Here is a 15,093-nt window from a genome sequence, read left to right on the forward strand (position 1 = left end):
TTTTTTCCTCATATTGTCTGTGCTGGAACACCCGTGTTCACCCACTGTCTGAGACGCTTCATTTTAGCTCCTGTCTCTTTAAGGCCCCCCAGATTGGTCAGCGATTTCAGGTCTTCCATATCTCAGAGTCTCTGCACCGTCATTGCAGCTGGGGAAAGGACTGGAACAGAGAATAGCGGTGCCTTTTTACCTGGAAAAAATCACCGATATAAGCTTCTAAACAAAATCACACATGCTCCAACAGGAATATGATCCGAAATATGGGAGAAATTAACAACATTAGTAACCAAGATTACACGTTTTCTCGATGTTAGCATGTAGCTACATGTAGCAGTGTATGTAATGTAAACGCTTGCAGTAGTGTGCCTGGTGCAGATGACCATATATAGAAACCTGTCATGAGTTGACATCAGCTTTTAGCCAAAGTAGAGTAGCCAAAAAAACGCTGGAAACAGAGTATAGAGAACTGTCTGAAGTCTGAGGTTTTGCTCACAGGGATTACTTTTACATAAGTTTACTGTATTATTCAAAACTTTGGCTACATTTAATATGAACAACCAGCACTGTAACATGACATATATGACAGAAAATAAGGAAAAGCGCAATAGGCCCCCTTTAAAGACAAATAGAGGGCAATTTACCATCGTCTTACAGAGTATGCAGTTACAAACACATTAATAAAAAATATACTCTACATCAAGGCTGAACTGTGGGTTCATTTATTCAAAAAACAAAACAACAACAACAACTAAATGTATGTGGGACTCTATGGTCGAGTGTATTAGCCTCTTATGGACTGGTAAGTGTTTCTCTGCCTTCTCCCCATGTCATGCTGGGGAAGGCTCAGCCACTGTGAGCCTCAAACAGAATGTGTTGGTGCAGGAAAAAAATGAGTGCATGAATTAAAACACAGGCTTTTCATGGCCTTGTCATCTGTTCCAGTTTGAGAAGTTGGAGGGCATCCCAGAGTTGGGAGTGATAATGGAGCAGGCAGAGGGGGAGACGGATCGAGATGACAGACTGTGTTTACCACAAACTCCAGGGGACGTCCCCGACACTGGGGGACCCATCATCCCTCTGCCATCACCTGATCGACACCTGCAGCATCAAAGACAGGTACTTACACATTTATAACTCCTCCACAGGTTTCTGGCTGAATTTTATTAATAAAGCTCCAGTGACTCCACTGTCAACTGTTGTTTGGGGTTGCAGAATTCATTTTTGATTATAAACTGAACAAAGCATTATTTAACACCAGTTTTGAGTTCATCGGCCATGTTGAGATCTAAAAGCTGTTAGACAGATAAACTCATTAACTTGAGCCTCTGAAATGAAACACAGTGGAGATAAGAGTCTATATCAATTTAAAAAACCTGCACACAGATTTCGGACACTTTGAAATCAGCTCGTTATTTTGTTTTCACTGGTCTGATTAATTTCTTAAATTAGTCAGGTTCAGCCTGTGAGCGCTACCGTTACTTCAGAACTATCCCTCCAAAGTTCTTGACATTTGTAAGGTATTCAATAGAGCAGACAAATATTTTTTTGCCAGCCAGTTTTTATTCATTCTTTAATTTAATTAATTCATTTTCCGTAACCGCTTATCCTCACTCAGGGTCGCGGGGCTGACACATAGAGATAGACAACCATTCACACTCACATTCACTCCTACGGACAATTTGGATACACCAATTATAACCTAACCTGTCTTTGGACTGTGGGAGGAAGCTGGAGTACCTGGAGAAAACCCACGCTGACACGGGAAGAACATGCAAACTCCGCACAGAAGAGCTACCCCACCCTTATAGATTTAAAATGCAGCACAGCTGCAGGGAGGCCCATGAATTTGTGTCACAGTATGTACCGAGGGCATTCCCCCAAACCGTCATACAGATCTATCATTAAATTTAAATAATTTTTAAATATCTGGCTGATCCAGTGACACTGACTATGTGGGGCCCCTGGACTGAAGTTTAGATCAGCATGTACATCAGTCCACACCAGAAAACTTTACCATCTACACTTCTGTCCTTACACTTATAGTCTTTAGCTAAATTGGATTTGACCAAATTACTAAAATGCAACATTCATGGGGAACGAGTCTTAGGCATCCCAAGCTCATGATAAATCTTCAAATTAAAGTAATAAGTTCAGACTCAATCAAAGATGTCATATATTTCATAATATTTTCTCTAACAGCAGTGATATGACTGCTAATAATGTTCAAGGTTTATTATGAAGCTTTACTGTCATTTCACAATACAGGCACACACAGAAAATGTATAAATTAAACAAAAAAGCTCTGAAAATAAAATAGAAATAAGTACATAAATTACAATAGAAACACAACTGTTTGTACAAAAGAAGATATTATATAGTAACATACTGTATATACATGTATAAATATGCACACATAATAAATAATATAACTGTTAAGTTGTGGCACAAATAAATTAAGGTGTAGTTAAGTATATTTCCTATAATGAATTGGTGTATTGAGAGAGAGTTTGGACATTTAGCTTAGCCTTTAATTATTTCACTCATTCATTTTCCTTGTGTTAGTTTGGCAGACGTTCAGTAGAGCTGTTTGGCACGGTGTGCCGATGAGAATTTTGGCCTAGATAAATAGTTAGAGGCAGTAATTATTTTTGAGTAGAGCCAGTTTTATGCTCATTGTTCAACAAAATCATAGACTCTCCATTACATGCGAAGGAGACAAAAGGAGCTTCTGTTCAGGCTGCCCAGTGTTTCAGTGGAGGAGATTTCACGCAGATATAGCGTGTGTTGAGATCTGCTTTCAGTATGTCGGGCGACCACTTTGCCCCTCTGTAAAACTAAAGAAAGTAGGTAAGCATTTTGGGTTGGATGCATTATTAAGCAGCCCTAAGTGCTCTACTTTTTCTCCATGTTTTGATTTCCCCACAACATCATAAAAATGGTTTGTATGGCGATCTGATATTGCTGCTTGACTCTGTGAGCAGGTTTTCCTGTTTTAACAAGCGTGCCCAGTAGACTATATTAAGCTTTATGCACGCGAGCAGAAATGCAGACTTGCTTTAGTAAGCATTTGCACACATGGCCACTACAGCAAAGCAGATGATAATTCCTGCAGCCAGAGTGAGATAATAGTATGTTAAGCTGCAGAGAGGTCATTGAAAGTTTTCACTGAAGACTTGGACATGATTTAGGCAGTTTGGCTGCTCGCTGAGGAAAAAGTCCTGATTCATTGCCTCTGGTGCTGCTGATGCATGAAACTGTTGACGTGCTTAAATATAAATACTGTAAATACTGTAGATGAGATGTTTTTACCCCAGTGTTTGTTAACTGTCATCTCATGTGGTGCAGGGAACTCTACTCAGTGTACATGTAAAACCAGCATCACTCCACACGGTTACATGAGTACATCACAGTGACATAACACTTCTAAAATCAGCTTGAAATATCTTGAACAACTTTTTGTGAGAGGGTCCTGAGTTTGAAGCTGACTAGGACCTTTCTGTGTCACAGCTAACACATGGGGGGCGGGGGTGGGGGGGGTTCCTCTTTGTACTCTGGCTTCCTCTCAAATCAAAGACATGCATGTGAAATATTTAAAAAGTTCTTGTGTAGCTGCATCTTGCCAAATCTCCTGGTTGCTGACTGCTGCTCCTTAATATTTAGAGTGGATGAAAAACCCCACGGGGAAAGATGCAATAAATGTGATTACAGCATCTTCTGATGGCGTTTTTGGAAGGAGCTTTTGTTTGTAGAAAAACAAGACTGTCCCTGTGAAAATTAGTACAGTCCATGTGTTACTTTTAGCCCAACTATTGGGGTGTGCATGTAATGCTACATGTAATACTTTTAAATTAAAGATACACAGTGGACAAATGGGATATTTCTGATTATTTTAGACCCTCCCAAAAGAAGACTACAAGCCATTTCGGGCAAGTAGGTCTGAAGACACACTATGGTTAAGAGTGGGAACAACATATAAAAAGAACTGCTTTGCCAGTGATTGGTGAAGTAGAAAGAAACATTCAACATGTTTGTCAGTTGTCAAGGATACACACAAGTGAATTTTGCTTAGAAACACTGATTGTAAACAGAACTGATTATTTACAGGAAAACTTGAACTTAAAGGTTCAATAAATTAAGGTAACCAGACTTCCGAAATTAAAACCTCGGACATTTCAAGTTAAGTGGTCATAATATCATAGAATATCAAAATATGTTATCTATGAAATAAAAAAGGGGGACAGTTCTTGTTTCACGTACTTTGACCATGGTAACTGTTTTACTGTAATATACTATGGTGAAGGCCAACTAATAAAACTGGGAACTAAGTGACTTTCTAAGCTATGTCAGAAATACATAGTTTACAGTTCAGTGACTGAAGCTATGATATGGAACACACAATAAAGAAAATGGACAACTCAATGAGTGAATACAGTGTATTCAATTATCTATACTTACAAGACAGTGAAGACAGACAAGCAACTCTACCAGGCTGACACACAGAGAGATAAAATTATCAGACATATGGCGACAGAGACAACAATACATTACAGAAACACCACAGACAAGACAACAATGTCATGTTCTGAAAAGCCATTTATCTATAGATATAATAAACTGTGACATTAAAGCATCACTAGCTAGTAAATAATTGTAATTTACCTGGTGTAAAAAGACATTTGTAGTGATGTTGTGGATTCACAGAGAAGCAGTATTTCTAAAACTAAGATGAGCAAGTAATAAGTAGAAGAAGAAGGGCAAGGGAATATTTCTAGGGACAGCTCCAGCCAGAGACAGGCTATCAAAAACGAGGACTATCCATGGAAAACGTGGATGTCTATTCACCCCGCTATAAATGAGATTTTACTACAGCAAACAAATATTTGTTATGTAAAAAATATAGTGGAATAATGGGGTCCTGAGGACAGCCGCACGTGTGTATTAGTGCATGTGAGTGTGTTTCCCACTGGCTAACTAATCGCCGCCACTCTGCGCTGTGCTCATATGGCAGTTTCCCCTGATAATGGACTCCCAACCCACAGTGGCAGGACAGCATCATCACTGAAGCTTAACGCCAACTCTCCGGTTCCCCCCGACGTTAACATCATTCGCTCTGTCAACGCTGTTGCCATTGTTAGCACTGTTAACAACGCTGACATGTCTCATCCACTTCCATGTTTGCTTGTGATGTCAGACGTGAGAGCTGTTCACAAACAATCCCAGACTCTGAATGTCGTATACTTCGCCTTTAAAATAGGCAAATTAGCTTGCAAGCTAGCTAGCTGCACTACTGGTAGCAAACTGGTGGCTGGCAAACCTGCTAGTCATATTCCTTTAAAAACAAACCACAGTATTTTAAATATTGTTTCATCAGGGAATTCATTCAGTAAAAAATGATTCTCTGATGCTCATGTGATGCATATTTATATACACAACAGTAGGACAAGGAGGAAAAATAGTCTATTGTGCTTAAAAAAAACAAGGTCAATCGAGTTCCCTTTTTTTCCTGGCTACATGTATCCTTACTCTCCTGGTTACACCGATTTGAAGTGCACTGGCCTTTTAGCACCTGAGCTCATATTGTGTTCTCAGCCAAGGCTGGCAGAGCTGGAGGCGCTGTAGCGATACCTCGAGGTGATGTTTTACTCGCTGACTCCTTTGTGCTTCGCTGCCTCCTGCCAAGACCTGAAGACTCTCCACAGCGGGAGGCAAACATGTCTCCACACACCTCTCAGAGCAGGAAAACATGCCGTTCTCTTCACCATCTCAAACTTCCCCTGTGCCGTACTTGGACTTAAATAAATTGTAGGTGTCCGACAGGCTTTTTTGCAGCTTTAATTACTGCACTACTCAGAGGGATTTTACTTATTTTCAGGGTAGACTTTTTCAGTGCAACCCCTTATTTACACCCGTCCATGCGTACACGTTAGTGCTTTAATGGTGCAAGTCAAGAAATGATAGATGGAAAAGGACAAGGATAAAAAAAAAGAGGAGGAGCAGGAGACAGATGGGAAACAGGATGGAAAGGTTGAAGTCAAATTGATTTATAAAGCACTTACAAAGCAGGTTTGTCCCAAAGTGCTTTAAAGAGAAACAAAGGACACAGACCCTGATAAGCCCATCGAGATAAGGACACAACTTGCTGAACTCGCCATGTTCATGTGTGCGTGGGTGTGTTAGATTAACCTTTCTTATTTGTGTGTGTTTTTGCTGATTGTTTTGTCTGAATCCTCTCCGTGCAGTTTGGGGAGAACCGGCAAGTGCTGCAAGCCCTGCGGACGCTACTGGACGAGTTTCGAGAGGAGCTGCGGGAGGAGGAGACGCGACGATGCCAACTGCAGCAGTCCTACGTCAATGACAAAGCTGCCTGGGAGGTCAAGTGGGCAGAGATGAAAAGCCAGTTCGCCCAGGTACAGATGGCGTCTCAGCACCCACCTTAAAGGGACAGGACACAATCTGGTGTAGAAAACTAGCAGTGAATTCAGTAAGCAGCGAGGTGACAGTAAACATGTTGCCTTCTCCACGGGTGAAATCCCACTCAGGGCAAAGCGGTAACAAGTCAGAAACAACAAATTTTTATTTTTTTTGTCCTGTAATTTTGTCTGCCCCCCCTGGACCAATCAGTGTCATTTTCAAAGTGCAGCAGTAAAATTAAATTGTGTCTTAATCCATATCATAAGTGACAAACAAATGGACAGAATCCAATTTTTAATCAACCCTCTGCAATTAAATTAGAGGAGGAAGGACAGCTTCCAATAAGACAAGGAAATGATGAATCACCTGCTTGGCACTATGTAATGGGTATATTCTGTCACTGTGCAAACTAATTAATTCAGCATTGTTCCTAATTGTTCAGTCTGCCTCATTGTGCATTTCTCAATGAACTCAAACAGATGTTAAGAAGGCGTCTTATATTCCTAATGGGAGTGTAAATGCTTTGTAGATTTGTTACAGACTATCTTCATCTCAACTAATATCAGTGCATGAAAGCTGTTATCAGTCATTTTATATGGAGGCTGCTGATTTATGTGTCAGTATCAAAACTATTTTTATTCACACAAAGGCCACTGAGACTGCAAGACTTCTCGCTGACACCCTGGCATTTGTAAAAGTTTCTAGGTATTCAGACCAAAAGACCAAAACCAGCACAACATTAAAAAACACAAGGAGCTGAGATGATCAAATACGGCAGAAAGGTCAGTTTGAGGCCTAGTCCTCATGGGCACAGATGATTCCGTAAGCGTAGCTTTTTCTGTGCGTTCTTTTTGTACTAGGAAGTTGAAATTTTTGAGTTTGCAGTTGGAAATTTCAACAGGAATGCCCCCCTTAAGTCAGATTCCCAAACTGAGAACCACCAACCCCGATCTCAAAATTCAATATGGCTGCTCTGTGCATCAACAGTACTGAAAGCAGCAATGATATACGTTTTTTTAGAATTTCTGTCTTATTTGTGTTTCATTAAAACAGCTGTGCACACAGTCCTGTCCATCTTCTGTCCGTGAACATGTTGCTATGCGCAAAATACAGCATAATATGCTATGATCAACTGGTATTGCTAACAATGGCTAACCTGGGTTGAACTGGTATTGCTAACAACAACAACTCCTAAACTTTTTTTGTATTGGATCGTGATCAACTCAGGCATAACGTCATTACCAGCTCCAACCTCCAACTTCTAAGGTAAATTTAAGCAGCATTTTTGCGCATTTTGGCCTTTTGTCCACAAACTGCATTTTTGGTCACTAAAAACCAAGTCTTTTGTATAACTCTGTTCAGAGTGAAGATTCTCAGAACTCCATTTTCAGTGTTGCTGTGTTGACAGGGAAAATAGAGTTTTTGCTATTTACTTACTCAGCTTGTAACAGCAGATTGTGAACCGTTATTTCCTTTGTGAGGTGTCACAGATGAGGTGACATTTCGTGCAATGGCAGACATGCAAAAAACAGTGCTGGCTCTAACCTGCTAACAGGACTTTTTACATGTTTACATATAAATGTATAGTTACTCGTCCACTATCTATATTGAGGTCACTGTCCCAGGTAGCCTCCCTAATAGCTTTTTCTCAGGCTTCTGATTGGCCAACAACATCTTCTTTTCTTCTTCTATGCATGGCTTTATGGTTACAGTTATATTGATGCCTGATGGTTTGGTTTGCTCTTGACAGTGCTGTGATAGTGTTTTTGTGTCTTTATTTGGACAGAGATTTGTTTTATAACTGTTAGTGTGGGAGGGAGGTTTCCGGAGAACAAAGGAGGAAAAAACCCTGTTTATAAGACAAAAGACTGCATGCGGAAATGCATTTCCGTGTGGTCCAGGCTTGATTGAACAGGTTCATGAGTTTAAAGGATCATCAAATGCCAAAACTCTACATAACATTATGAGATACAATTCTTTTTCTTTAAATATTATCATGATAGTGATAATTGTTTCATTTCCAGTCGTGACTGTTGTAGGGTTGAATAACCCCGCTCATGTTACAAAGTAATCTACTTGTGTGCAGAGAAATCCCAGCGAAAACTGGTGCATACTATGTGCTGCTTTCAGGCACTCGTTTCAGTGTTCTGGGTTCTGTTTCATGGGGGGACGGGGTGTTAGCAGTGTGCATTGCCATCTGACACTGTGTCTTTTTGATACTCCCTCTTGGGGAAACCAAAGTGGGAAAGTGTTTCTACTGCACGTAGTTGTGGTCAGGATGGACGTCATTATATTGGCCGTGGACATCAAGACTACACGTCAGGGATGGAAAATAAGTACATTTACACAAGTACTGTGCTTAAGTACAGTTTGAGGCACCTGTATTGTACTTGATTATTTTACCTCTAGTCTACAACATCTCAGGGGCAAATATTGTATTTTTGACTCCACTACATTTATTTGATAACTTTAGTTACTTTGCAGATTCAGGTTAAAGGTACAAAATATAATTAACAAATTAATTATGATGTATTCTAATGGATTAAGCAACAGAGCAGTGTTGTGAGGTTCTTCCCCTACCAATGTCCCCCATGGGACCTTATTTTGGGAAAAATATGTACAAATACACACATGGTTTTTGCTGATTTAAAAGATAATTTAGCAAGTCAAGAAAGTTCCAGTTTGTTGTGTGTTTGTTGTGGTACCATTCAGTTTTGTGTAAAACCACTCGGTGAACTGCATCTCTCATCTCACACGCAACAACCATACATATTTTTTTCTGAAATGAGGTCCCATGGTGATCCACGGAAAGCGGAGGGACTTCGCCTCTCTATATTAATTTGTTCTAATTAGCCCCACCTTTACCTGCTTTGACATAAAAGTGATTAATACATTAATACATCAATAATTATAATCCAATTATATAATATATTTTATTCTGAAGTTGGCCATTCTGCGTAATGAGTGTATTTACTTTTGGTAATTTAGATATGTATTGATTCTACAACTTTTGTACTTTTGACGTAAGTAAAAATTTTGAATGCGGGATTATATCTACACTCTTTGATTGCTACTTTTACTTTAGTAAAAGATGTGAGTACTCCTTCCACCACTGGTAGATGATATCTGACACCCCAGTTTTACCGAGCATGGCTATTTGGGGTGCAAATATTTCACAGTTGACAAAAAGATCAGTACTACGTTTGCAGTGAGAGGCCCTGCATTTGTATGAATGGCACAACAGTGTGGTACAGAGGATTGTTGAGTCCATGATGTGCTGTGGTACAGTTGTAGACTCATTGTCGGCTGTGTCTGATTTCAACTTGAGATTTTCTTTCCCTTTGAGAGGCAGAGCACGATCAGCCAAACAAAGCTTGCAATCAATTTTGAGATATTGAATGCTGTTTCTTGACCACAGTGTTGATAGATCAAATTTGATACCTACAGTAGCAGAGCAGTGTCTTTTCACTGCTGCATCTGATAGAAAGTAAACTGCAGCTCTGGGTCCCAATTAAACAGTTTGATTTATAGGAGGAAGATTATCTTTTTAACTCTGGTGCTCCTAATCTGAAGAGCTTTTACATGGTTCATATCCTTGCACAGAGCAGAGGTCGCTGAGGGCCCCAACGAGAACTAATTTACTTAAATTTCCTCTGATAACACAATGTTGAGTTCTTCTCTTGCTCCACTGTGCTTCGTACTGATTAAGACTTCAGAAATATGCCCCGAAACTGCTGTTTTTTCTTTCAGGATTATTACACAGCCTAGCAGAGCAGAGCAGAAGAGGAAATTACCCTCACCTGTGTATTTATATGTGGATATAAGATCATTTTTTGAGATATTAATAGGAGGCTGGCTCCTGTTTCATACTCTGGTTCAGTCACTGGCACCTTGTCAAGCTTCCTAAATAACTGTCTGTATTTATAATGTCCAACATCTTGGCTCTTGGCATTCAGTCAGCAGCTATTACTGTACATGTTATCCTGCCCAGTATGTAATCAGACAGTTTTCAGACCCAATATAAAACCATACAAGACAAACAATTGTGAATGGGAGTTATGTAAGCTGATGTTTCAGGGCAGCCTTGACTCGCTCTTCACACAGCAGCTCCAGCACTGCAGACTCTGGTTTGTACCATTATGTTGCAGCATCAAAGCCCGTCTGAAGATTACAAAGCTCTGTTCTTCCAGAGTGGCTTCCCCCTGTCGTTCTGCAGTTTTGAAGATTTCTGCAGTGCATCTCAATCCTCAGTTCATGTCCTTCTACCAGCAAGTGGTTTGAAATATAAATTTGGGAGGACAGCCTGAACAAGTTTTAACTGTCGACTACAAAACAATTAACGCTACCTTATCATAATCTCATTGTGCTCTCATTGTGTGAGTAGGAGGAATTAAGATTCAGTGGTTTATACTTTATTAGCGAGCAATCAGACCAAAAATGTTAAAACACCACTGCGGTCTCCTTTGGTCTGCACATTGCACAGTGGTTTAACATTTTAAGACAGAATTTTAGAAATCTGAAAATCTATCATGCCTGCACTTATTTTATTTTTTGTCATGACTAGGGGTGTCACAACCAAGTGGCAACCTTGGGGGCTGAAAAATGAAGCCAACATAAAGTGCCAAAAGCTGCAGTTCTTTGAACGGCCACTTGAGGCTGACTCCAGAAGCCAGTAGGTCCCCATAGACCCCCATGTTAAATGCCCGACTTTACAGCAGAAATAGATATATTTACAGCCTGGTACAAAAAATGGCTTTGGTCTCTATAGCTAATTTCAACATTCGTGACAACTGTACAGGAAGTGAATTTTTATATAACTCACCCATTTATGTTTTATTAAGGCTTAAAGTTTAATTAAGGTCGGGCTGCTTTGAGTAATAGGCTGTCTGTTAGTTTCCTCAGCTTCTCAGTCAGATCAACCCCTCGCTCCTCCACAGCATCAGCCTCTCACCCAAATTTGGTCACTTCTGGCTCCAAAAAAACAAGATGGCGATGGTTAAAATGCCATCCTCGAGGCTTCAAAGCAGGAGTCCACAAACCAATGGGTGATATCACAGTAGCAATGCCAATTATTTTTTACAGTTTATGGTCCCAACATACGGGTAACTGTGATATTTAAAGTTGAAAATTGATATTTTGTTAATAATACACATATAATAATGTTCTTTAAATAATCCTGCATCTCTAAAATCATTTGCACTTTTTTCAGTCCTCGCTTTGTCTCCCTACCCCAGCACCATCTGGTTGCTTTGTCACTATCCATTAAGTGTAATCACTCTTATTCTACACCTTTGTACATTCATGTTTACAGACTCTCTCCACATCTCTACTCTTGTTTTTTGAGTGCAATTAATTTGCCAAAAAAGAGACAAGACGCACAATAAACAAAGTTAAAGATGAATTTCACTGATAACATTTCAATATTACGATAACATCGTCATCATGAATTCTTTTAGCCACAGTAATTGTGTAGTGAAAATCTGCTATGTCCCAGCCCTAGTCAGGACAGTTACAAAGTAAACAGTAGAAATACACCATTCACCTTACAAATTAATCTGCCAGGAATGTGTGCTTGCATGTATTTGATTGGCTGACGCAGAGCCTTGCAGCTGACGTTGCATTGCAGCTAAAGTTAAGGCAGGTTAAACCTTTTCGTCTCATTGAAATGAACGAGGGGCTTGCATTTTTTTCACACAGGACTAAAGTCAGTCTCATTTCATCTGTCTAAATAAACAGCTCCAGTGAACCATTTCATCATTATCTTGTTCATAAATTCTGTTAGCTGGTAACATGAGAAGGCTATACACAAAAAAACTACACATTTTCTGTTATACCTTTAATCTGCTTTGACACTGATTTATTATTTTGTAGCTGTGGTCACTTGACCTGTTCTGCTTTCAGCTTATTATTATTTTGTTTTATTGAACTCAAAGACCAAAAAATAGAATAAATGATCAAAAAGTAAAATCCAAAAGAGTGAAAGATGGTTTGTCTGTATGTCATGTGCAATGTGTCAGACACTGCTGTTTGGATTTTAACAAAACTTTGGAAAATAATGCATCTCTCTGCTGAAAAAAATATATTAATTTGTGGATGGTAGGTGCTACAAAAATGGGTCAAAAACAAATTTGGTAGAGGCTCTTTTTATTGCGTGCAAAATTATGTTGTGGGCAGTCTGTTTACTGTCAACTTTTTTTTTTTTTTTTTTTGAGAACTAAACTGAAGTAAAGCACAGGTTCATCCAGCTTCTTTGTCTATGCACTGCACAGCAGTATAACGACTTAATAATAAGTAATCAGCCTAATGTCACTGTGTCTTTGCTCTTTGACCAGCTGGAGGAGGAAGCTCAAGGCAAGGTACGCGGTGAAGCTCAGGGAGGTGAAGGGGAGCCGGCCGAAGACCCCGAGCGGGCCTTGAAGCTGGAGCGCGAGGAGCACCGGCGTCTGCTGGCCGACAGCCACAGCACCTCCCTGGACCTCCGCTGGAAGCTGCAGCACGGAGAGAAGAGGTGGAGCCGCGAGAGGGTCGAACTGCTGGAGCGCTTTGACCGGGAGCGGCAGGAGTGGGATGACAGCATGAGGGAGCTCCACCGCAAGATGGAGAGGGTGAGAGATGGCAGGAGGTGGAAAGAGACAGAAGAAAGGAAAGTTATAGTAGGAAAAAGAAAAAGAGAAGGAAGGATGAGGTGGAACAGGGATGAAAAGAGGGGAAAGGATGAAGAGAAAAAAGATTGAAAAAAGAAGGTTCAGATCAAGTCAGGCTAGACACTAGATATTTTGTTACTTAGTCAGAGGAACATGAACAAGCAGTTTTGCAGAGTCCATTTAGTAGCTGTTTAGTAGCTGAGTCAAATGCACCATCCTCCTCACCAGATGGAGACTCCCCAGTTGTTGTGGACTTCTAAATGTTCAAATTTACATTTTTCTGAGCACTTTTAGGGACTTTTCATCCATTAGGGCCTGAAGAGTGGGACTTAAAGTTCATTTATGACCTCGGATGCAGTAGTTCACAAAACAATCACAGCTGTTTTGGAGCTTTCGATGGCACCACACTTCTGTTTCAGTGCTGTTTCTTAGGTCAAGATTGAACTTTACCAGTTTCAACTTATTCAACACTGTTGGGAAGTCCTTAAAGTGCTTAAAAAAGCAATGGAAATAGGAAGATGTAGACATTTTTGTTGACCTTGAACTTTACCACAGATATTTTGTGATTGAAAGCTCCAGAACAATGACTAAAATGGACACCATGGTGTGATTGTTTTGTCAGCTGCTGTTTCCAAGGTCAGGAATGGATTTTCAATTGCAAAAAAATGCTGATAATCAATTAAACCTGTTGTCTTGTGTCGAGCAAAAATGCAACCAACTGTTTCCACCCTCTCAAATGTGAGGATTTGCTAAGAGATGCAATGTCATCAATAATTGGTTGATACTACTTTTTGCTACTGATAGATTATTAGTTTAGTCTATAAAATGTAAAGAAATAATAAAAACAGTGCCCATCACAAAAGCCCAAGGTGACGTCTTCAAAACATTTTGAAATCCAAAGATATCCATTTTACATTACATCAGAGAATAGCATTAAATGTTCAAATTTGAGAAGGTGAAACCAGGAAATAAGTTTGGCTCTTTGGCTTGTTGCGACTTATAGAAAATTAGTAATTTCCAAAGCTCCTTTCTGACAACTGACTAATCAACCACAAGATTTTCTGCCTCTCTGTATTTAATATCATTAGAAATGTTATTTTCCTTGGACTAGTTGACTGATTCATCTGGCATTGTGGCATCAAACAGCAGTTCTTGGCTGAAATTAGAAACAACCAATGTGCGCCGTTGGGGACGAGCGATTAGCGAATCAGCGCCACAGGCAGGACTAATATTGCTGTCCAGCATTGTCAAGTGGTGCACCGGAACCAATGAACATTAACAACAACAATGCCGGGTGCAATATACAAGATAGTTGCTGCTACTGAGGTTGTTCTAAATCGACATGCCGTCTCAATATCGCCCAACATCGTAGTTTGCTTTTACTTCACTCCCTTCCAGTCTTAAAACCCTGGCAAAACCAGTATGCTGGCATGGCTGCGCATCAGTGAGCACTTAAATTGATGTTACATTGTTATATTTAAATGCTTCTTCACAAACTTTACAGATCAAACCAGAAAAACTCCCCACAATTTAAAGATCTGAAGCCTTTGCTTGTTAAGCAATGTGTGTGTTTGTGTTCAAGTGGATTCGAGAGAGAGAAGAAGTGACAAAGCACCCAAGGCGATTATCTCCTCTGTTGTTTGGTACTTCAGAATAGTCGAGGCTAGATACAACAAATACTCAGGATTACTGAATAATTGATGTCCTCTGTGAGATTTAATTAGAAGAACTGCAGCATCTCACCTCGCCTGTGTGTGATGTTCAGCGCTGCAGATAGGAACATGAGCTGGTTAATATGATATGAGTGTGAGAGTATTAACATATAAAGTAGGTACAGGAATAATAGCACACTCTAAAAACAGCAAAAAATAAACTGCTGATGCACGGCTGAATGTAGAGACACAGCAGGAAGCAGGGATGCATTATTCAGCGAAGCATATGCTGCAAACTATAAAGCACAGGTCACCAGCTGAACTGCTCAGACTGTCAGGGTGGAAGTGAATGAGTAATGTGCTTCTTCTCCTCTAACCTCGAGCCT

At 40.0% G+C, this 15,093-nt stretch overlaps 1 protein-coding gene across 7 annotated transcripts in view; it reads left to right on the forward strand.

Moving 5' to 3' along the window:
* Positions 1-15,093, forward strand: part of LOC125902330 (microtubule cross-linking factor 1) — a 98,416-nt gene that overhangs the window by 61,305 nt on the left and 22,018 nt on the right. For all 7 annotated transcript variants that reach the window (XM_049598578.1, XM_049598579.1, XM_049598580.1 and 4 more), the window contains 3 exons: positions 943-1,116; positions 6,240-6,407; positions 12,744-13,016. In XM_049598578.1, coding sequence (XP_049454535.1) covers positions 943-1,116; positions 6,240-6,407; positions 12,744-13,016 — 615 coding nt within the window. The remainder of the gene's footprint in view (positions 1-942; positions 1,117-6,239; positions 6,408-12,743; positions 13,017-15,093) is intronic.

Source organism: Epinephelus fuscoguttatus, linkage group LG15 (assembly GCF_011397635.1).
Source record: "Epinephelus fuscoguttatus linkage group LG15, E.fuscoguttatus.final_Chr_v1".
Taxonomy (NCBI): Eukaryota; Metazoa; Chordata; class Actinopteri; order Perciformes; family Serranidae; genus Epinephelus; species Epinephelus fuscoguttatus.